Source organism: Spermophilus citellus, assembly GCF_964194105.1.
Source record: "Spermophilus citellus genome assembly, chromosome: 2".
NCBI classification, from domain to species: domain Eukaryota; kingdom Metazoa; phylum Chordata; class Mammalia; order Rodentia; family Sciuridae; genus Spermophilus; species Spermophilus citellus.
Window position 1 is genome coordinate 169,607,389 of NC_138183.1, and position 25,295 is coordinate 169,632,683.

At 32.9% G+C, this 25,295-nt stretch overlaps 1 protein-coding gene across 3 annotated transcripts in view; it reads right to left on the reverse strand.

Annotated features, from left to right (window-relative positions):
* CNTN5 (contactin 5) overlaps positions 1-25,295 on the reverse strand; it is a gene marked incomplete at both ends in the record, with an annotated part of 738,975 nt that overhangs the window by 478,211 nt on the left and 235,469 nt on the right. For 2 of the 3 annotated variants that reach the window (XM_081281777.1, XM_081281776.1), the window contains 2 exons: positions 10,046-10,221; positions 10,350-10,473. The exons of the other annotated variant lie outside the window; for it this stretch is intronic. In XM_081281777.1, coding sequence (XP_081137903.1) covers positions 10,046-10,221; positions 10,350-10,473 — 300 coding nt within the window. The remainder of the gene's footprint in view (positions 1-10,045; positions 10,222-10,349; positions 10,474-25,295) is intronic. 3 annotated transcript variants of the gene reach the window in all.

A 25,295-nucleotide genomic window follows, 5' to 3' on the forward strand; every position in this document is an offset into this window, starting at 1 on the left:
ATCTCAATTACAGAAATGCAAATTAAAACTCCACTGGAATTCTATCTCAATGTGTTTGGAGACTAATTTCTAATTTCCTTTTCTAATCACCAACCAATATGTTAAAATGTTCGGTACTTCCTCATGAAAGTTAGAATAAATCTACCTCAACGTAAAATTATTTCCCCAGAAATATTCTGCTTCAATTTTCTGTATGGCTTTATGTAGCAGCATTATGAATTGTTCAATTGACTTGGTCAAAGTGTATAGTCTTGATGTCATCATATTTGAAGCACTTTTTACCCTCTCACTTCATTAATCATTTTCACATTCTCATTTTCTTTGGAACACACTATAGGGAGAGAATTCAAGTCCTCTTTACCTAAAGGATTGAAATGATGTTCTTTGACTCTCTGTTCATAGTTCTCCCGGACACACACTTCTAGAGAAGCCCTCTGATTGTATTATGCACACTCTGCAGAGTAAGTCACAACCCTCTGTTCAGGGATAGCAAGCCATCAGAGATTTATGCAGGGGCAGTGTGGACAGAAACATATTTTATATAGACCATTCCATTATAAAATATAGAGTTCTTACTGGGGCTAGAGCTGAATGAAGAAGAAAGATATTAGGAAATAGAAAAAGTAGGCTGGCATTTCAGGTAGGCACTTTTTTCTGTAGTTCAAGGGAGAGATAAGTAGCTTAGATTTGAAAATTTATATGAAATAGAAGATTTGTATAGCTTTCGCTAGTCTCAAGCTTTATGAGGATGTATATTTTTAACCATGGATTCCAAAAATCTAGAACAATAACCAAGAGAGAATACAGATTGAGTAACTGTTCTAGATATAAATTAATTACAGACATGCAAAAAAAAAAATACCATGCATACTATGGTTAGTATTGTAAGCATTCTAAGTACCAAGTTTAAAGTTAGATCTGAGATGAAGCTTCTGTTTTATCACTTACTAATGTGACTGGAGAAACAACTTGACATCTGATCTTTTTCCATTAATAAATTAGGTCAATAATAACAATGCCTTCATAATACTGCTGTGAGAACACTAAATGTGTTTAGTACTCTGCCTGCCATTTAAATACTCAATCAGTGTTGAAAATGTTTGTCTTTTTGTTACTGAATATACATGGATATATGCATAAATGTACACACAAGCCTGTACATTCCCGTATCTTTCCATGTTACATATACATATACATGAAACGCAGAAATGATCCCACGTGATGTGGTAATACCATTAAGTCATATTAATTGCTGTTCTTTTTATTCAGATGAAATTAAATTTTCAAAAGCTCCAGGCCAAGTAATAAATATTCTTCTCCAATTTATTCCTCAAAGGAAGGATATTTTGTTGAAGAAAATGACCTTAGAATGACCTTAGAAAGTATTCATGTTCTGTACCTGCCTCTCTATTTGTACTCTTTTGTATTTAACTGATATATTAATATTCAACAAGCTTACATGACCTCCTAAGATGGAGATGCTATTTTTTAATGTTAACCTGAGAGTAGTAGTAAAATTTAAAGTGTCTCTTTTCCTTTGTGCCTTGGAATCCCTTGTGCTAGAGAAGATATCCAAAGACACAATGATAAGAGTAAGGGCAATGTGTTAGGTACATGCATTTGAGCAGTAAGGGCTGGAAAATTATTTAGTCTTCAATCTTCCTTTTGTTTCTCATAACTTGATAGAGGAATCCATCTCCTCCATTTCCAAAAATAAGAGGGAACAGAGATTTTAAAAAAAAAAAGAATACCCTGTGCCAAGCCAGGCAAGTACAGCCATGTTATTAGGGGTTAATCTGTCACATATGGACAATTAATACAATTTTAATGAAAGTACTTGTCTATATTAACTTCAATAAATATTTATAACTAACTATAATTTATGTGATAGAAGTATTTAAGTATATTCCATCACAGATCTCTACTTTGCTTCCTTCTCAACAACATATAGCACAGAATTATGCATTTTTAAATAAAAACAACAACTTTGTGGTCTCAAATAATCCATGCTGCAATTTACCACAGAATTATACATTTATAGTTAATATATCAATTATTACCAGATAAACTGTCTTTTAGAAGAACTACCCAAACAATAATTTTTTGTGAGTGATTTTATTTCTTTTTCAAAAGAATTGTTTGGTAAGAGGGAGGTAAATTATAAACAATTTATTTTGAAACAAAACCTGATGATAACCTTATTACTGGTGAACACATGAGCATACCATTGTGACTCTTTCATTCAGATTAATATTCAATTGACTTAATAAAGTCATTACAGACAAAGCCTCACAGAGTAATGAAATAAAGCTTTGGACATACTCCGAAGTCAGTGATGATTCAAATAATTTCATTAGATGTTAAAGACTGGTAAAATGTGGTTTTAAAGTCTAAGGTCAATTTTACTGTAGGAGAAAAAGTTATGAAAAAGCCAGAGAAGTAATTTTTGAGTTTTATAGAAAAATGAAAGGTTAAATTAAAGGGCTTAAATACAAAGTCTACAAGTCATATAATCTCTCAAAGAGTTAGGAGGTTATTTTAATCAACTGCTTCAAGGAAAACTAATGGAGTATCCTGGATCTAAATCATCTAAATGCTCTGAAAAGCAATATGTTCAAATTTAGATATGAACTATCAATTTACCAAGGATTGCATATAAAGATATTTTTGAAGCAAGAGACAGCGATGAGGAGATTTTATTCTTGATTCATTTTATGTTTGACTTCCTACCATGAATTATTTCTAAAAACCCCAACTTCAGAGAGATTGCTATGAGCTTTGGCTTTCTGAAGGATGTTTGAAAAGTGTGCAGTGTGTCACATTATCAATTCCAAATTCTCATCAGCATGGTAATAAGCTAATAGAATGACAAAGTTTTATATGGTGTATTCTTCCTTGTCACTGAAGAGAAATCACTACCCTAGGTGAGGAAATTATCCTCATGATGAAGTAAGCTCCAGGAATAAAATATGTTTTGTCAAAAATAATCTTATTGATAAACCAGCAACAATCATTTCTAGCAAGAACATTTCACTCTGTATTTAGGTCTTTCTTTCTGAACTTAAAAATAAGTTCACAAACATAACTTCTCCACCTTATTAATTTTTACTATACCCTTGTGAGGTATATATTTATTAATGCTAAACTAAAGTATTAACATTAACTAAGCTGAACCATGTTTATAAATATTCATTTAGGGAGAACTTAAAATGAAAGATCCTCATGGGAAGACATTTAAAATGAGAGGGATATGTTAGAAGGGGCTGAGCCAGTTCATGGCAGCTGCTCACTCCATTAGTTGTTAAAATCAAAACTAGAAAAAAAAATATATCAGTGAAGTAAGCGAATAACTTCCTAATTACAGTCTAGTTACAGTTAACGAATAGATTGGCTTCATGTCAGGCTAATTAAACTTGCTACTGAACCCATGTAGGGATGTTGCTGAGATCACTATATGAAGCTTCAAATGAGAAATTTCTAGGAGAATTTGTCAAGAAAAAATTTTCTACCTTTGAAGAAGTGGGAGGAAATTAGTCCTTTAATTAATTTTCTCCTTCCTTTGCTTTAACCACTAGGAAATCCATAGAAATATTTCCTCCTATCAAAATAATTATAAAACTTTCTGTGATACATTATCTTAAAGTTTGATATAAAGTGTATTTTTCCTGGCACTATAATTACTTATTTACTTATCTATCAGTGCATCCATCTATCACCCTGCACAAAAGTCAACTCAAAGTGGATCAAAGGCTGGGCACAGTGGTGCATGCCTGTAATCCCAGCAGCTTGGGAGGCTGAGACAGGAGGATCATGAGTTCAAAGCCAGCCTCAGCAACACCATGGTGCTAAGCAACTCAGTGAGACCCTATCTCTAAATAAAATACAAAATAGGGCTGGGGATGTGGCTCAGTTGTTGAGTGCCCCTGAGCTCAATCCCTGGGACCACACATACACACAAAATAATACAAATAGTAAATGCTGGCAAGGATGTGGGGTATACTCATACATTGTTGGTGGGACTGTACAATAATACAAACCCTCCAGAAAGCAGTAGGGAGAATCCACAAAAAGACTAGGAATTAAATTGCCATATCACCCAGCTATCCCACTACTTGGTATTTAATCATAAAGAATTAAAATCAGCAAACTATAGTGATGGAGGTACATCAATTTTTATAGTAGTGCAATTCACAATACTATGTTATAGAACCAGGCCAGGTGCCCATCAGAAGATACATGGATTAAAAAAAAAATGTAATACACATACACACACACACAAATACACACACAATCAAGTTTTGCTCAAGAATAAAGAATGAAATTATGACATTTGCTAGAATGGAAGGAGAGAACATCATGCTAAGTGAAATAACCCACACTCAATGTCAAGGGTTGAATGTCTTTTTTCATATGTAAAAAAACAGACCAAATAAGAAAAATAATTCCGGGGGAATCCTAGGAAAATAGAAGGAATATCAGTGGTATAGAGGAAGGGGATAGAGAGGGAAGAAGGAGGGATGGAGAAAGGGAAGAAAGGTGATATGAAATTGACCAAAATATGCTATGTATATCACAGTGTATATGTACTTCATAGTGAATTTCATCTTTATGTACATCTATAAAGCATCAATTTAATAAGCTATGAATAAAAAGAAGGAAGATCAGTAGAGTAGAGAAGGGTTAAAGGAGTAGGGAGGTGGGGACAGAAAGAGGAAGTACTGGGAACTGAAGTTAAGCAAATTATATACCAAACATATATAATTATGTCAATATGAACCCTGATATTATGTATAATTACAATGTACTATTAAAAACAAAATTTTAACACTTAGAAAAATGTGGTTAAATATGTATTAAAACTATATAATTTATTGAATATTTTAGTTTTATAATGCTAGTTGTAATAAATTTAAATTATTAGATAAATACTGAATGATGGATATACAGGATTAATGATTTCAGATTTAAAGTGTCAAAAGCATTGAGTATTTCTCCACAAAGTCTCTTCAAGCATTAAATATTCTATCAAAAATAAATAGTGAGTCTATTCTCATCTCTCTATAAGCTAGGACCTAAGAAAATTATGATGTAAAGAAAAGTTGTCATCAGGTTATTAAATCTCAATTCATCGTTGACTCTTCTTATTCTCTTTTGGAAGTCCCTTTTTCTTTTTCTTTTTTTTAATATTTTTTTTAGTCATTGATGGACCTTTATTTTATTCATTTATTTGTATGTGTTGCTAAGAATCGAACCCAGTGCCTCACACATGCTAGGCAAGTGCTCTACCTCTGAGCCACAACCCCAGGCCCCATTTTTCTTTTTCTCTCTAAATTTCTACCTTATCTTGTCTCCAACTCTCAAAATTTCTCTAATTCTCAGAACATTATAGTACCACACTCCAACCCAGACGTAAAAAAGGGGAAATTAAAGTCCTCATTCATTCTACCACCCATTTTTTTTTTACATTCTTCCTAATGACTAACTGTAAAAAAAAATTTAAAAGGTGCTAAATTCAAAGGAGTTGATTTTTTTTAAATATTATAAGTATAAACATGAAAGAGTCTAGGTAGGGAAGTAAATCCAAGGCAGACGTTCCTGCCCCTATGAAAGTAACTGTCATTGGTTTGTTTGTTTGTTTGTTTGTTTATTTATTTATTTATTTATTTATTTATTTATTTTTGGTGTTTAGCTTTTTGAGATATTTGTATACCCTAGAGATTAGAGCTCTGTCTGATGTGTGAGGGGTAAAAATTTGTTCCCAGGATGTAGGCTCCCTATTCACCTCACATATTATTTCTCTTGCTGAGAAAAAAAAAAAAAAACTTTTTAGTTTGAATTCATCCCATTTGTTGATTCTTGGTTTTAATTCTTGCACTATAAGTATCTTATTAAGGAAATTGGGGCCTAGCCCCACGTGATGGAGATTAGGGCCTACTGTTTCTTCTATTAGATGCAGAGTCTCTGGTTTAATCCCTAGATCCTTGATCCATTTTGAGTTAACTTTTGTGCATGGTGAGAGACAGGGATTCAATTTCATTTTGTTGCATATGGATTTCCAGTTTTCCAAGCACCATTTGTTGAAGATGCTATTCTCTCTCCACTGCGTGCTTTTAGCACCTTTGTCTAATAAGGTAGTTGTAGTTTTGTGGGTTAGTCTCTGTGTCCTCTATTCTGTACAATTGATACACCAGCCTGTTTTATTGCAAGTACCATGCTGTTTTTGTTACTATTTCTCTGTAGTATAGTTTAAGATCTGGTATAGTAATACCACCTGTTTCACTCTTCCTGCTAAAGATTGCTTTAGCTATTCTGGGTGTCTTATTTTCCAGATGAATTTCATAATTGATTTTTCTATTTCTGTGAGGAATGCCACTGGTATTTTGATAAGAATTGCATTGAATCTGTTTAGTGCTTTTGGTAGTACAGTCGTTTTAATAATATTAATTCTGCCAATCCATGAGCAAGGTAGATCATCCCATCTTCTAAGGTCTTCTTCTATTTCTCTCTTTAGGGTTCTATAGTTTTCATTGTATAGATCTTTCACATCTTTTGTTAAGTTGATTCCCAAGTATTTTATTTTATTTTTTAGGATATTCTGAATGGGGTAGTTTTCCTCATTTCCTTTTCAGAGGATTTGTCACTGATAAACAGGAATGCCTTTGATTTATGGGTGTTGATTTTATATCCTGCCACTTTGCTAAATTAATTTACTAGTTAAATAACCCAATCAACAAATGGGCTAAGGACCTGAGCAGACACTTCTCAGAAGAGGATATACAATCAATCAACAAATATACGAAAAAATGCTCATCATCTCTAGCAATCAGCGAAATGCAAATTAAGATAAGATACCATCTCACTCCAGTAAGAATGGCAGCCATGATGAAGACAAACAACAACAACTGCTGGCGAGGATGCGGGGGAAAAGGTACACTCATACATTGCTGGTGGGAAGGCAAATTGGTGCAGCCAATTTGGAAAGCAGTATGGAGATTCCTTGGAAAGCTGGGAATGGAACCATCATTTGACCCAGCTATTCCTCTTCTCAGACTATACCCTAAAGACCTAAAAACAGCATACTACAGGGACACAGCCACATCAATGTATATAGCAGCACAATTCACAATAGCTAAACTGTGGATCCAACCTAGATGCCCTTCAATGGATGAATGGATAAAAAAATGTGGCACATATACACAATAGAATATTACGCAGCACTAAAAAATAATAAGATCATGGCATTTGCAGGGAAATGGATGGCATTAGAGCAGATTATGGTAAGTGAAGTTAGCCAATCCCCAAAAAGCAAATGCTGAATGTCTTCTCTGATATGAGGGGGTTGACTCAAAATGGGGAAGAGAGGAAGAGAATGGGAAGAAGATTAACTCTACATAGGGAAGAGGGATGGGAAGGAAAGGGAGGAAGAAAAGGAATTGCATGGATGGTGGAAGGAGACCCTCATTGTTATACAAAATACATGTATGAAGATGTGAGAAAAAAAATAGCATTACCCTAGATTCGGTAGAGAGAAGTGATGGAAGGGGAGGGGATGGGTTGGGGAGATAGGAAGGATAGTAGAATGAAACAGACATTATTATTACTGTGTGCATATATGTGAATGCATGACCAATGTGATTCTGCAACCTGTATACTCAGAAAAATGAGATATTATATCCCATCTGATTCAAATGTATAATATGTCAAGGTCATTGTACTGTCATGTGTAACTAATTAAAACAATTTTTTTAAAAAAAAGAACAATGGCGAGAAGAAAGAAAGAAAGGAAGGAAGGAAGGAAGGAAGGAAGGAAGGAAGGAAGGAAGGAAGGAAGGACCAACAAATGAAAGAAAGCAAGCAACTGTCCCCTTCAGCCAGGAACACCCAGAGGAAACCTAACTCAGGGAATACTTTGTATCCAAGGCATCCCCTTAATTAGGTGGGTTGAAAGTGAAGGGGTAGGGTCACAAGACCCAACCAATGGATGCACAGATACTGCTGACCATGATCTTTACTTTAAAAATATGAAAATACTGTCCTAAAAGAAGCTGAGGACAGATTTATGTTGAATAGATTATAGCTTTCCATGCCTGATCATGTATCTAAGTGTAGGTGCCAGAGTGCATGCTCCAAAAGTGGATGGGTATTTGATAACTGTCAATATTAAAGACAGGAAGGCTAGGAAATCACAGCGAAATGGACATTTTGATCATCAAAGAAAACAGAGTGTTGCTCTAATGCACACATAAAAATACTTGGCATGGCTGGCTGTATCCAAATAGAAACAAATAATATGTAGGCTACTGCTAATTGATATACTTGTATCAGATTAAGCAATTAATATTTATATACCATATTCTTTGTACTTGCTGTATCTGTCACGGAAAGGCTATGATGCTGAATAGTGGAACAATTAGAGTTTTTGTTTTTTATAGTAGTTTACTAGGTGCATTCTGAAAAGTAATAGGGTCTGTGATAAAATACATATTGTTTTTAAAATAAAAGAAATGTATTTGGGTTGCTATTTTGGTACTTTTTGTATTTGTAAATGCACCTAAATAAAGTCCTTATTCATGTCTACTTTAAAAGATAATATTTAGATTTTCCTAGGACCTAGCTCAGGAGTCTCCAAACCATATCCGTTATCAACCCTTTGATTTTTATTTTCTTCTTCACACTTTAACAGTGTGCCTGGATTCTAGGTTAATTAGAAATGATATTTAAGAAAGAATATTTAGACAAAATAAATTATTGCATTCTTCAGGGTGTAATTTTAACTTAAAAATCATTTTATGATAATGCAACCAATACAATTACATGCATTAATATAATTATTACTGGCCTTTCCTCTGTATAATCTTAAAAAAATAAATAAATTTAAGTAGGATTACTTTCCACAAAATGATATAACAAAGTTTTCTTTTTTTTTTAATATGCTAGCCTATCTTCACTTTGGTGTAAGCCCTCCTCAAATGTGAAATATTTTAAGAGTTTCTAAAAAATTAATATAATTAGTTAGGTATATGACCTATATTTGAAAAATATAGGTCATATACCTAATTATATAATATGTGTGTGTATATATATATATATATATATATATATATATATACACACACATTAGAATATGTTTGTTTCTAAATGTTTATATATAGACATTCTAAATGTATATATGTATATATACACATATATACATATATGTGTGTATGTCTGTATAATACACAAATATATACATGCATTGATGAGCAATGGGGAACCTGTAGAATGCATCAGAAGGACAGTTTGCCATTATGTGAACATTACAGATCACAGAGTGTACTTATACAGACTAAGAAAACTATGATATCACAAGGTGATATGAGAACACTCATATACACAATTTATCAACGACTAAAATGTTATGTGGCACATGAATATATAAATATGTACATACACATATACACATATATACATATATGTTTGAGTCTATGTGCATATATACACATAAAACTTTATATATATATATATATATATATATATATATATATATATATATAACATGAATATACATATATACACACACACACACATATATATACAATACTATATATGGTACTATTTATTCAGTTCACAAATTAACACACTGAATTTTATAGTAAGAATCTAAAATATTCACATTTCAGAAACATTTCTTTGATCATATAATTCTAAGCAGCATTTTTAGAATATGCCATCTTATGCTTGGAAGAGTCTATAAAGAATAGTGATTATGACATTGTAGAAAAATAGAAGCAAGTAAATATATATTTTCGAAAAATAGAGAAGTTAGATTACAAAAGAAAGTTGAATTCTAAAACTTTATCTTCTTTAATACATAGGATTTTAACTTCACAGACTAATGTATCAGATTAATTTGTAAAAAAGCAAATATTTTAGGGAAATTCAAACTACTTCAGGAAAAAGTGAATTGTTTGCATAGGTCTAATCCTTACCATAGTTTTCAGCAGCTAAAAATTAAAACTATATGTATATATACCACATATATGAAAAAATCATATACTTTACTCACAGGCAAACTGAAGTGTGGCTTCTCTACTCAGAATACTTCCAAAGGTGTTGGTTGCTAAACACTGATAATGACCAGAGTCCTTTGCTTCATTTGGATTGTTTATGATGAAGGTGCCATCTATCAAACTATAGCGGTAATCACTTTCCAAATCTATTTCTGTTCCATTCCGGAGCCATCTTAGGAAAAATAAGAAGATACCTATGTAAAAATTATCTAAGACATTATGATACTCCCTGGGAGTGTATCTCATTGATGAGAATTTTTTTCAGACTTAACGAGCAATGATAATTATTGTTTTATCTACCTGTAGCTGGGAACTGGGTTGCCACGAACTTCACAATTCAATGCTACCTTCTTCTCATCAGAATCAGTTGGGAAAATGATGTCATCTGGTTCTTGTACAAACACTGGCCCATAGTCCACACTTTCTGTAAGGACCAAAAAAGATGCACATTTTAATTCCTCAAAAGAGCAAGATACATTGTTCTCTACCTCACTATGTTTATATTCAAGATTACTGCTTTGTGTAATCAACAAATTTTCAAAAGAAGGTATAACTATTATAATAGTCAATGTATAACTACATTGTTTTTCATAATTTGCAAAGATTTAAAAATAATTTTATCCACCAAAAATATTTTAAATTTATGATATATGCAATAGAAAAACAAATATCTCAAATATATTTTTCAACATATATTTTGTTTTCATCTTGCAAAGCAGAGCTAAAGAAATTATTAAACATAAACATTTTAAAAAGCCTAAAAGTTTATAATACTCCTAGAATCTTAAACATAACAACAAAGAAAAGTAACAAACTAATATTGTGTCACTAACTGAATGCTATACATAAAAACACGCTGGTCCACATGCATTCCTTGTATATTCCTTTCTTTTCAATTATTTTCTCGAGCACTACTTAGTGCTAATGATGCTAAAGTATAAGGGAAATTGATGTAATGCAAATAAACATGTTTTCAAGGAATGAGACATGTCCTCCATAAATTAATTAATATGTCAAAACATTAACCATTAAGTATTCCATCAGTAGATTCATGTACTCAGTAAGGAAATCAGAGGAGAAAAGGTGTAAGGAAGAAAGGGGAAGAGTGGAAAGAACACTTAAATGTGCTTCCTTTTACGTTCCATGTATGAGATTTTACTTAGTTCACAGTCTAAGTCGTCTTATGATGAAGGTAATTTGAAAGTAGTAAAAAACTTCACAGAAAAAGTGGGAATAAAAATGGACTGTACATGGCAGCCTAGGCTTAAGTTTTATAATTTTGCTGGAGAAGTGATAAGCAAGCATGGTGTTGGGGATGTGAGCAGGTCATCTCAGCTTGCAGGTTTGTCAAAGTTTAGAGCATCGTGTGCAGATTTAGGATCTATAAAATTCTGAATTATGAATTTGGGAAAAGTTAACTTTTTTTTCTTTTTTTTTTTTTTTGGTACAAGGGATTGAACCTGGGGTGCTTAACCACTGAGTCACATCCCCACCCCTTTTTATTGTTTTTATTTTGAGACAGCGTCTTTATAAGTTGGTTAGGGCCTTTCCAAGTTGCTGAGGCTGCCCTTGAACTTGGGATCCTAGCAAATAAATTGCAACTTGGAAAACAGATCCAAGACTGCTAGCTCTTGAATTTTAATATCACTATAACTACTACTGCTGCTACTATTCTTCCTCCTCCTCTTTGTTTATGAGTGCTGCCATTCTTGTTACATATTTTTGTGTGACTGACTTTTTTTTATTGTTGGTCGTTTAAAACATTACATAGTTCTTAATATATCATATTTCACAGTTTGATTCAAGTGGGTTATGAACTCCCATTTTTACCCCGTATACCGATTGTTGTATCACATCAGTTACACTTCCATTGATTTACATATTGCCATTCTAGTGACTGATGTATTCTGCTGTCAATCCTATTCTCTACTATCCCCCTTCCCCTCCCCTCCCCTCCCCTCCCCTTTTCTCTCTCTACCCCCTCTACTGTAAATCATTTCTTCCACTTGTATTATTCTTCTCTTACCCCTCCTTTCCTCTTATATGTAATTGTGTATAACCCTGAGGATCACCTTCCATTTCCATGCGATTTCCCTTCTCACTCCCTTTCCCTCCCACCTCTCATCCCTGTTTAATGTTAATCTTCTTCTCAAGCTCTTCGTCCCTACCCTGTCCTTGGTTACTCCCCTTATATCAAAGCAGTCATTTGGCATTTGTTTTTTAAGGATTGGGTAGCTTCACTTGGAGATTTCTTGGAAAGCTGGGAATGGAACCACCATTTGACCCAGCTATTCCCCTTCTCGGTCTATTCCCTAAAGACCTAATAAGAGCATGCTACAGGGACACTGCTACATTGATGTTCATAGCAGCTCAATTCACGATAGCAAGATTGTGGAACCAACCTAGATGCCCTTCAATAGATGAATGGATAAAAAAAATGTGGCATTTATACACAATGGAGTATTACTCTGCTTTAAAAAATGACAAAATCATAGAATTTGGAGGGAAATGGATGGCATTAGAGCAGATTATGCTAAGTGACTGACTTTTACTATAAATTCACCTAATTAAGAGTTTGACTCCATTTCTGCTATCTGACTACTGACAGCTTTCAAGTCCAACCAGTTGCTTTTTCCCTTTTGCGTCACCTCAGGACAAACTGATAAGGAGAGAACCCCCTCCCTTGAGTCTGAAGGGCGAGTTCACACCACACTAACCTCATTCCACATAGAAACCCTCACCCCAGCTCTACCCACCATCAGTTATGTTGAAAACCATGCCCACTCATTTTTTAACTTGAGCCATTTTCAGACCAGCAGATCCGCATCTCCTCAAAATATGAAGAACAACTTTTTTCAACCCCTGGTGAAACACATATGGCATCACCATCCTCTATATTTGGACCAAATTTGGGCCTTAGAGGTATTGGTCTCATCCTCCACAGGGAAAGCACACAACTAATCAGGATTCAAACATCTGGTTAGGAGACAATAGGTCTTCAGGTAAAATGTGAAAGAAGACTTAGAAGAAAGGCAACCGATATACTCTGGACACTATTCTCTTAGACCTTTTTTTTTAAAAAAATATATTTTTTATTGGTTCTTTTGAGTAATACATGACAATGGAATCTATTTTACATAATTATACAAGCATGGACTATACCTTGCTCTCCTTAACACCCTGGTATTTCTCCTTAGTTTTATATCAGAGAAACAGGATATGCTGTAGGATCATCTAAATGTTGGGTAAGACGGCCCTGACCATGGGGGTTAGACAGCACTTGGAGGCAAACAGAGAGTAGCATCAACTAGAGATACTCAAATTACCCGTATCTGGAGGGAATCATATAAAACAGCATAAACTGAACACATTTTAACTACAACTCATTTTCCTTTGTTTATTCCAGAACCTTTGTAACAATCCTATCCACACTAGTCTAGTATCTGAACAAGCCCAGAAAGACAATATGGAATTGATAAAAAAGTGCTCCACAGCTATCTAGTACTTCTCAAGTTCATTTAATAATATTTTATGTTCTCCCTTTCTTATATTAAAAATGCATTAATATTCAAATTACTTCCATGTAAAATGTTTTAAAAATCAATGACAAATGAAAGAAAAATAAATAAAAAATAATATCTAATTAAATATAAATTATCAAGATCCAGTATAATAGAATTCATAAAGAAATCAAGAATTTGTTTTATTGTGTTTTTTTTTTTCCTTTTCACAAAGCCCCATGAATGCAGCTGCTACAAATGTGAAATGATTCAGGTATGTGGTACTGGTGACTCAAATGTCATGAGCAGCATTAGTGTTGAGTTGTGTGATTTTCTAAGTAGTCACTGATTCTTGGTAAGGCTCTAAACAAAGTTAAATATAATCTTGTTATAATTTAGTTTCTGCACTGACATTCATTATATTTAAAAATACTTGCACATAACTTAATACCAGTTGGATTCTTTTTTCAAATAATTAAAAAGAAATTTTTTCGCTTATGAGAATGTTTGGCATGGTGTTCAAGAATCCTGTGAGTTTCAGGTATATAGTTCATTTAATTTTCTTCATTTCCCTTCTCTAAATTCAAGTAGCATCCCTTAATCATTGAGATAACCTGATTACTCCCACGAATTTCAGAAACATTTCTAAGGGGAATGGTGTTATACCTTGAGCAAATCACTCTGCTAGGGCAATGAACAAAAAGTAACTACACCTACCTAAAGTTATCTGGGTTCTAGCAGTTGTCTCCAATGAGAGATTCCTGAACAGGAATCTGAAGCTCCTGTGAATTTCAACTTAGAGGCCCATGTGCCTTTCTTCAAGTAGTGCTTTCTGCAGTACTGGTTTATTACTTTGTCTTAGAGACAATAGGTGCTTTATAGAGGCTTGTGCTAGGATCAAGTTAGTATCTGGCTTTGATTCCTTTTGAAATTTCTTCCACTTATTGATAGGCTTCCTGGATTCTACAATGTTTTGCCTTCCTGCAAAAACATTTTAAATGTCAACTATTCTGAGATTCCTATAGCCAGGTTGCCTAGAAAAGCCTTGCTTCTTGAAGTGGGATGATATTGTTTTTAATTGTTTTCTCAGATTATGACCTGACATTATCTTATCTCTCTGGATTCTAAACCTGCCATTTCAGACTTAAATCCTCTTTAAAACCTATCTCTGTGCTCATTTTCACAAAGATTATATCTAATGCCAGGTCCCAGCCAACTCTACCTGCCAGTTTGCTTTAATTTATGGTCCTGCCTAGCTGATTCTTATAATGTGACCTAAGCATATTAGCAATACAATCTAGGAAAAATATCAGATTATCATGTCTGATACAATTATAAGAATCACTTCTCAAAACACTTAGAAGAACCAATGCATACACTTTCTGCCTTGACCAAATAAAACCATATGGAGAGTCTCCAATAGTATACAAGGGAGACAGATTATCTTCTCTTTATCCCAATTGCTCCTGCTTTCTCTCAGGCAATTATATTTTTTCTAAGTGTGATAGCCTCCTACTGACAGTTTTTACTTCTCTCTTGCCATGGAAGCAATTGTGATTATTATTATTTTAAGTCTAATGTTCAGAGGTCTCTCAGGCAATTACTGGTGAAAGTATTCCATGGCTTAATGGGGACTTTCTGTTAACCTGGATAAAAATGTTATACTCTTTAATGAGTATAACTCTATATTTTCATGACAGTCATTAACACTTTGCTACAAGCACATTTTGGACAGTTCCCTAAATATAAGGAATTGTGTTCTTGCTGGGCACTATGTCTTTGAACATATTATTGGTTCTATCTGGAACGTGCTTCTATATCTAATATTTTAGATCCACTATCATTTTCTCAGTGTAGTTTCTCCTTAGAGAAAATAGTTTCAGGTAAAATAACTGTCAACTTCAAATTTTACACCCTGTTAAATATCTATCACTTAAGAGTGAAGGCAACGGACCAAGGTTGTAGCTCAGTGGTATAGAACTTGCCTAGCACATGTGAGGCACTCGGTTCAATCCTCAGTACCTCATAAAAATAAATAGAATAAAGGAATTGTGTCCATCTACAACTAAATTTTTTTTTAAAAAAGAGTGAAGACAAAATAAAGTTATATTCACACTTAACAACTATACCACAGTCTTGTTCTCAGGACAAACAGGTTATATTTGATGACCCTCTTCTATGCTCTTACAGAATCATGTGCATACCTCTGACATGACAACTATAATAGATTTCAATGTGCTTTTTGTGGATGTGTCCATATCAAAAACCAAACACATGAGGCTACGGTTACATTAAATAGTGTATACTTGGGAAGATGAAAGTAGGCTGAAAAAGCTTCCTGACTAGGAAGGAAGTCAAGTTGTTCCTGAGCTTAGTTACTGAATTTCAGTATCCTCAAGTGGGGGCAGATGCTTCAGAAATGCCATTAAACTTGTTCTGATCTAGAAGTACTAGGGACCAGGTGGCAGTGACCACAAATTGGTTAAACGTAAGAGGTAAGCACAGAGGAGAAAGAGAGAAAGAAAATAAGTTAAAATGTGTCCATCCCATAGATATATGAAAAATAAACCATAATTCCAATGTAGATAAGAAATTCTAGTGTTGCAAATCAAACTTAATAAAAACAAAAAAATCATAGGAATGATAAATTTACTCCAGATGAAATATATTTTAAAACCCTGCCTAAAACAAAACATGAAAATAAATATGATTAGGATATCAAAAGGCATATAAGACCAAGTGGATTATAATTATGAAACATAAAAAGGGTAAAAAATAAGTAATATAAAGATGAATTTGGAACAATTTTTGAAATCAAATATAGATGATTAAAATTTCTCCTATGTAATACGACTTAGAAATTTTAAGTTATATTAAAAGTTGTATTAAAACTTCTAAAGGTTAAAGTTGTATTATTTAAAGAAATTTAAAGATACTTAAAAGATATGGAGGGGAACATTTTATAAATCTTATATGCAAAAATCATATACATGACAGACACCCACTCTGCTAAAAATAATTAATAAAGGGGAAAAATGAAATATTTAGTACAGAAGTGGTATTTAAAGGAAAAAGAAGAATTTTGCACATTTGGAAAGAAACATGTTATCTTTCCTTCCAGATTGCTGCACAAGTACTGGGAAGATAAAAAAGAAGTCTACTTTTAGAAACTACAAAGTAAATATGCAAAACACCAAGAATTAGAAAAGAAATAACTTGCATTAGAGAGTCCATTTGCAAACGGATGATAATTAGATTGATAACAGACTTCTTACTTGGTTAAAGAAGATAACTAAAGTATTCAGGGAAAATAACTGTCACCTTCAAATTTTACACCCTGTTAAATATCTATCACTTAAGAGCAAAGGCCTCTTAAGTGATAGATAGAGGTTGTAGCTCAGTGGTATAGCACTTGCCTAGCACATGTGAGGCACTGGGTTTGATCCTCAGCATCACAAAACTATTTCAAATAAAGATATTGTGTCTATATACAACTAAAATAAATTTTAAAAAGAGTGAAGACACAATAAAAATATATTCAAACATACAAAGACAGTCTTATTCTCAGTATTAAGGAATATGCTTCACCAAGAAAGTGAACACAGAGAGATGAAATGATGACTACAGATACTAAAAAGTGAAAATATAATTCAATATTAATTTTACAGCTTTTTAAAATAAAAGGTAAAATTAATAAAAACAAAGGTAATAAGTATGTAGGCATGCAAATATGACATGTTGAAAAAATAAAATTATTGAATAACCTTATACTTGAGAAATTTCTGAGTTAAGTATGTAAATGATAATCAATAAAAGAATAGTTGATGATAATATGTAAGAGAATAGTTATTCTGGGTGGTGGAAAGCACTGTAATCCCAGAAGCTTGGGAGGCTGAGGCAGGAGGATCACCACTACAAAGTAGCCTTAACAACTTGGCAAAACCCTGCCTCTAAATAAAATATTTAAAAATTAGCTGAGGATTTGGCTCAGTAGTTAAGCACTCCTGGGTTCAATCTCAGGTACAAAAAAATTGAATTTGCATATAATATGTAAAATCCAAAACAAAAATGAATCAAACATAGAAAACTGGATCTAGCCAATAAGAGGCATGGGATATTGAAAAAATTTCCTTAAAAAAGTAAAAAGTGTGGAGACACTGGCTTATTATAAACAAATCTTTTTTTTTTTTTCCTTTGGTTTTGTTTCTTCCCTAACCACATAGCTAGCTACTTTCTTTTACAAGTAATTTTTTCTAATGCACTATCTACCACATAATAGAGGACAAGACCATATGGGCAAGAGCTAACAGAAAATAACAGGCAACAGAAACAGAGCCATGGAATTCTAGATACCAGATTTAACAGATTCAGACTACAGACAACTATGTTTACTATGTTACTGTTTCCTCAGAGAAGAAAACTGATGAAATCTAGTAATAAACCTAACAAAATATGTTTAAAAAACTTCATTATTAAAGAATTTAAAATATGTTTGAAAACATGATAGAGGTTGTTTTATAAAACAGTAGTTTTATCTTAGTTTATAAACAGTACTCTGAAAATAGAAAAAAATGATATTGTCGTTAATATTATATGCAAAACTACTTTAAATAATTTAAATACCTAAACAATAAAATCCAAATTTAAAGCAAGAAATGAATAAAACATCAAAGTAAAAAAGGTTTATACTTAAGATACAAAAAGCAGAGACTATAAGAGAAAATATTACTATTTCTGATTATGTGGAAATTAAAAATTCTGTTGAACAAAATATCCATTGACATGATAAAAAGACAAGGTAAATGCTTAGAGAAGAGATTTATAATGAATTTTACTGAATTTTACCAATGGTTTTTAAATTTTCTACATAATAGTAAAAAGATAAATGTTCTAATAGGAAAAACAATATATATGAATAAGCAATACACAGAAGAGAGAAGCAGAATGTTTGATATGTACCTAATATAATTTTAACCTTACTAATCAAGGAAATGTAAAATAAAACCAAAAACAACATAATATTTGAAGGATTGGGAAAAAATATTATGGCTTGTTAACAACATAGAGAAGTGGGAACATTCTTGCAGAAATATGTAAAGCAATATAACAATATTAAAAAGAGTTGCAATTATACATATAGTTTAATATAAAAATAGCACTTCTAAAATGTGTATAGCTTAGTTGTCAACAAAAAATGCAAAAGAACATTCATTTGATGTTCCAACAACTGAAAATTAAAAACAATCTAAATACTCATCAAAAAGAAATATTTATTATAGTAGTCATACAGTGATGTGCCTTATAGGGTATAAAAGGAACTCAGAACTGCAAATATCAAGATAGATGAACATCAAGAATATAATATTTATCCAGAAAAGGTAGATCATGACTGACATACTGAATAAAATTTACATTATTGGTAAGTACATGTATTTTATAGATTTAAATCAGAATGGTAATGATATTACATTCAGGTGAGTAACAAAACTCATATAATGGTTCCTAAAAGACTAAAAGGGGAGACATTATCTGAACAAAGCTTTCAGGAGCTTTCAATTTAAATTCTATGTAAAAAAATACTAAATCAAATTTGGCAAAATATTAAAATTTAATAAAACTAATATATCATTCTGAGATTTTCATGAAATTTCTTTTATATCTTAAATATTTTACAATTTTGAATAAAATGAATAAATCATAAAACTTTTAAAATAAACTATTAAGTAAAATAGTAGGAAGATTTGATTTTTCTCTTTTCCACTCAAAGTGCCTTTTTTTTCTCGGCATCTATTAATGTAATAAATAGAACTAAAAAGCTGGTTTTGTATAGAATATTAAGGAGAATATATAATGAAGACCTGAATAAATAAATCTTGGCTGAATATAGGGATTTTCTGCCTAGAAAAATATACCAAGCTGTGGGGATGATCACAAGATGACATAGAAAATGAAAATAGATGAAATGGATGAAAGAAACTTTGGAAATATGAAATTGTGAAAAGAATTCTCTGTAGAAAATGTAGAGATATGGTAAGATTAACAGGAGGGATACCCATAAAAACAACAACAAAAAACTGTATGTTTATCATCTATCTCCAAGGGTCAAGAAAACAGGTATAGTTTAACCAGGTCGTATGAATGTGTGCCTTTGGTGAAGTGGGACCATAGCTTCACATCAAGATTGGAATAGCTTCACAGATCCAACTGTGAACTCCCTCATGTGATAATTGGTTGGGTTCAGTTCCTGAGGATTGTGGGACTGAGTGCCTCAATTACTCATGGACTGTCAGAGGCCATTCTCAGTGGAAACTTCTGCCAACATTAGCTGACTTCCATTAGCAAGAGCAAGCCAGAGACTAAGGAAGGTGAATAAGACAGAAGCCAGGATCTTTTGTAGCCCCACATTGAAAGTCATATCCCATTATTTTTGTCAGAATCTCTTCTCCAGAAGCAAGTTAACAGTAGGGTTCTGAGAGCGGGGAGACATTATATTATAAATGCCAGGATGTGGGAATCATTGGGAGCCGTTGTAGATGCCAGTACCTACTACAGGTGTCATCATATTTGTTTCAGAGATTTTAAGAAATTAAATATCACTAAGTTGTGGGGAGATATATATATATATTCCTCTCCTGGTACTCCTTTCCTTCTCACATGTTCCCTTTGACCTCAGAGGTAAGCTCTAGAATCCACTTGTGTTTTCAAGTTCATGCTTTAAAACAACTACATACATATATACATATAAAATCCCTTAATTGTTTCAAAAATGGCATAATATATTTGTAATTATTTGTAATAACCTTCTTCAATTGACCATTATATTTTAAGGTATATGCATTTTGTTTCATAAAGTTATAACCCATTCACTTCACAGCTGTATCTTGTCATTGAGGGGAAAAATACAATTTATTTGTATCCCTTCTGACGGACTTCTGAGGTTTTCCAATTTTTACTTTTAAACATATATTGCAGTTAACGTACTTTTAATTTTCCTGTATATTTGTAGGAGTGTTTTACCAGGATTCATATCCAGGAGTGGAATCACTTCACCAAATTGCTCTTCAAACTGGGTTTTAACATTTGTCAGAAAAATCTTTGTTCCACCCGTGGTACTCCTTGGTTTAAGTCTGAGCATAAGTGGGATGGCTTTCTATTCAGGCTCTGTTAGAGTTCTCATTTTTCACAAGAGCATGTCAACCTCAGGTTTACACTTTATCAAGGCTAAAGGGAATTACCTGACAAAAGCCATATGTCAGACTCTTGTCAGAGAGAAAGAATTCAAAATCACAGCTAGCCAAGATCTATCAAATACTCAGATGAGACAATAGTAATTAGGAAAGATCACTTGGGAAATACTCAAACTATCCGCTCTTCTGGATATTGTAAAATGTGGATTAAGCTAGATCCACAGAAGATATACATCATATTAAATTGGTTCCCAGACTAGGGCCTTGCTACTCAAAGTATAGACGAGCAGCATCAGCATCACCAAGGAGATGTTTTCTAACTGAGGTAGTCTGACCCCACTCCAGATCTTCAAAATGGGATTTATATTTTAAGATACTCAAATGAATAACTTGCAGGTACATTTAAGATCCAGGAGCACAGATTTAGAGAAAAACTCATCCTTTTGTTGTTGCTATTTTTGTTCTATGTCCCTGTATTGAAGGGGAAATAAAGTGAAATTTTTTTAAATAGTAAAAGTAATGTTCAGGCTGGGGGTGGTGACACATGCTGTAATCCCAGCAGCTCAGGGGCCAAAGCAGGAGGATTTTGAGTTCAAAGCCAGCTTCATCAACTTAGAAAGGTCCTAAGCAACTTCTAGAACCCTGTCTCTAAATAAAACATATATTTTAAAAAAACAAGGGCTGTGGATATGGCTCAATGGTTAACCACCCCTGGCTTTAAATCTTGGAATAAATAAATAATTAAAGTTCAGGTCAGTGCCCATTTTAACAAATAATAAAGGCTTAATGAGGACCCTCCAGAAAACTGTGTCTGACCTCTGTAGGAAATAGTTGTGCTTCTATTGAATAACAATTCTGTTTCACTGTTTGAAGACTGTCAAATATTGACAGAATAATTAAATAATTAAATAATTGATCAGAATATCTCATTCCTTGGCTACTAATTACCCAAAATGGGACATGCATAACAAGTATATATTCTACTATAAATGCAGGTGTTTTAAACATTTAATTTGAATTAGCTTCATGCTTAGCTCCATAATATATGTTTGCCTAATTGTTACATATTTTAACTCATATTTTCTTGCTATATTTTACTTATCATTGTAAGGTTCCTGAACTTTCATTTGGAACAAGTGAACGAAAGAGTAGAATACTAGTTGGTAGCAAATTATACCAAATGAGTATTCGCAGTTCTCAACACTGAATACATTCTACTTATACATCATCCCATAATATAAAAATGCCCGAACAACACAAATCCCCAAATATCTCTGCCTGATTGAGTGTAACATTGAATTTAAAGTAATGGAAATTTTAATATTTATTCTGAGTTTAAATATAGTTTGGTAAATAAAACATATTTAGAGTGCTAACACTGTGCATAAATAAAATTTCAATGCCAATACTATGGATGGGCCACTGGAAACAAGTTATATAATCATAGGAAATGAGTTTGCCTGTTTCTAGCATCACAATCCAATTTGACATTTGAATATCCAACATTAAAATCTCTTCAAGCAATTTAATTTTTGCAAATATTTCTTGAAATGTTTAATCCTTCATCAGTTATAAATGAAATGTAGCCCACATATACTGTTATTAAAATGAGTAGACATGTAAATGAAAACTGGGTATACTATTTATTAGCAGTGTGACTTGTGCAAAATACTCACCTATCCACAAGTTTCAATTTCTGTAGAATATAGTAACAATATACACCACCACGCATACTTGTTGAAGAAATTGAATGAAATAAGCTATATAAGTGACTGGCATGGAGCCTGTTGATAATGAAGGGCTACTGTGTCCTATGGCTATTAATTAACCTAATACCTATTTTGTTTTCCTGTATGTTCAATAATGACAGGGTTAGAGAAAATCTAGAAAATATTTTTCAGAGTTTAATATTAACAGCTACAGAGTAGTCCTTAAATTAACCCATATCTTAGTGTTGGACATTGTTTATTATTTAACACTCATAAATAATGCTAAATATATACATATACCTGTGTGTGCCCTGTTTATTATTTCTTTGTGCCGAATATACACCTAGAAATAAAACCATTGGATTATATCACACTTCTATTTTAAGGTTATTGATATTCATTGCTAAATTGCCATTCAAAAATATATTTTTATTTATAAAAATATATAATATTTAGTCTTAATCCTAAGTCATGATTGGTATTGAGTATAAATAAATAATAATTAAATGCATTAAAATATGTGAGAGAAATTTAGAATTGAAGAGATATTTATGACCAATTTGGCCTCAACAGTAGTTTCCTCCTCTTGATCAATTTCAGTTTTTTTCCTTATTGTAGTCTGTGGAATGTCTTTTTATTTTAAAACATTAATTTTTACAAATTTAAAATTGCAATCTCATTCTCAGTTCCTTTGATACATAAATCATCTCCCAATCTCTGCCTTTTTTGCAAACCAGCAATGTCTGTCTCAATGACCTGAGAGCTATCCATTTGAAGTGCAGTCATTGAGAATTATAGGGTCACAATCTCTGTGAGAGGGTAGGAGTTGAACTTCAACATAGTTTTTGAAAGACTGGCCAGAGCAATTAGACAAAAGAAATTAAAGGGATATGTATAGGAAAAGAAGAACTTAAATTAGCACTATTTGATGATGATACGAAGTAGCAGGATATAAAATCAATACCCTAAATCAAAGGTATTTCTGTATATCAATGACAAATTCTCTGAGAAGGAAATGAGGACTACTACCCCATTTACAATAACCTAAAAAAAAATAAGATAATTGGAAATCAACAAAAGAGGTGACAGATCTATACAGTGTAAACGAAAGGACCCTAAAGAAAGAAATCAAAGAAGAAAGATCTACCTTGCTCTTGGATAGGCAGAATTAACATTATCAAAATGACTATACTACCAAAAGCACTATACAGACTTAATACAATTCCGATCAAAATCCCAATGGCATTCCTCACGGAAATAGAAAAAGCAATTATGAAATTCATCTGGAAAAATAAGAGACCCAGAATAGCTAAAGCAATCTTTAGCAGGAAGAGTGAAGCAGGTTGGCCTCACTATACCAGACCTTAAACTATACTACAGAGCAATAGTAACAAAAGCAGCATGGTTTTGGCACCAAAATAGACTGTTAGACCAAGGTACAAAATAGAGGACACAGAGACTAACCCACAAAACTACAATTATCTTATATTAGACAAAGGTGCCAAAAACATGCATTGGAGAAAAGATAGCCTCTTCAATAAATGGTGCTGGAAAAACTAGAAATCCATATGCAACAAAATGAAATTAAACCCCTATCTCTCACAATGCACAAAACTCAATTCAAAGTGGATCAAGGACCTAACCCAGAGACTCTGCATCTAATAGAAGAAAAGGTAGGCCCAAATCTTCATCATGTGGGATTAGGCCCCAACTTCCTTATTAAGACTCCTATAGCACAAGAATTAAAACCAAGAATCAATAAACAGGATGAAATCAAACTAAAACGTTTCTTCTCAGCAAAAGAAACAATCTGTGAGGTAAATAGAAAGCCTACATCCTGGGAGCAAATTTTTACCCCTCACACATCAGATAGAGCACTAATCTCTAGGGTATATAAAGAGCTCAAAAAGCTAAACACCAAAAAAAAAAAAAAAAAAAAACAAAACAACAAATAACCCAATCAACAAATGGGCCAAGGACCTGAATGAACACTTCTCAGAAAAGAATATAAATCAATCAACAAATATATGAAAAAATGTTCATCATCTCTATCAATTAGAGAATTACAAATCAAAACTACTCTAAGATATCATCTCAGTCCAGTCAGAATAGCAGCTATTACGAAGATAAACAACAATAAGTGTTGGCGAGGATGTGGGGGAAAAAAGGTATACTCATACATTGCTGGTGGGTCTGCAAATTGGTGCAGCCAATATGGAAAGCAGTACAGAGATTCCTTGGAAATCTGGGAATGGAACCACCATTTGACCCAACTATCCCTCTCCTTATATGCCCAAAAGACTTAAAAACAGCATACTACAGGACACAGCCACATCAATGTTTATAGCAGCACAATTCACAATAGCTAAACTGTGAGCCAACCTAGATGCCCTTCAGTGGATGAATGGATAAAAAAAAATGTGGCATATAAACACAATGGAATTTTACTCAGCAATAAAAGTGAATAAAATCATGGCATTTGCAGGTAAATGAATGACTTTGGAGAAGATAATTCTAAGTGAAGTTAGTCAATCCCCCAAAAACAGATGCAGAATGTTTTCTCTGATATAAGGAGGCTGACTCATAGTTGGGTAGGGAGGGGGAGCATGGGAGGAATAAATGAATTCTAGATAGGGCAGAGGGATGGGAGGGAAAGGGAGATGTCAGGGGATTAGCAAGGATGGTGGAATGTGATAGACATCATTATCCAAAGTACATGTATGAAGACACAAATTGGTGTCAATATACTTTATATATATCCAGAAATATGAAAAATTGTGATTTATATGTGTTGTAAGAATTGTAATGCATTCTGCTGTCATTTATTTAAAAATCAATTTAAAAAAGCAC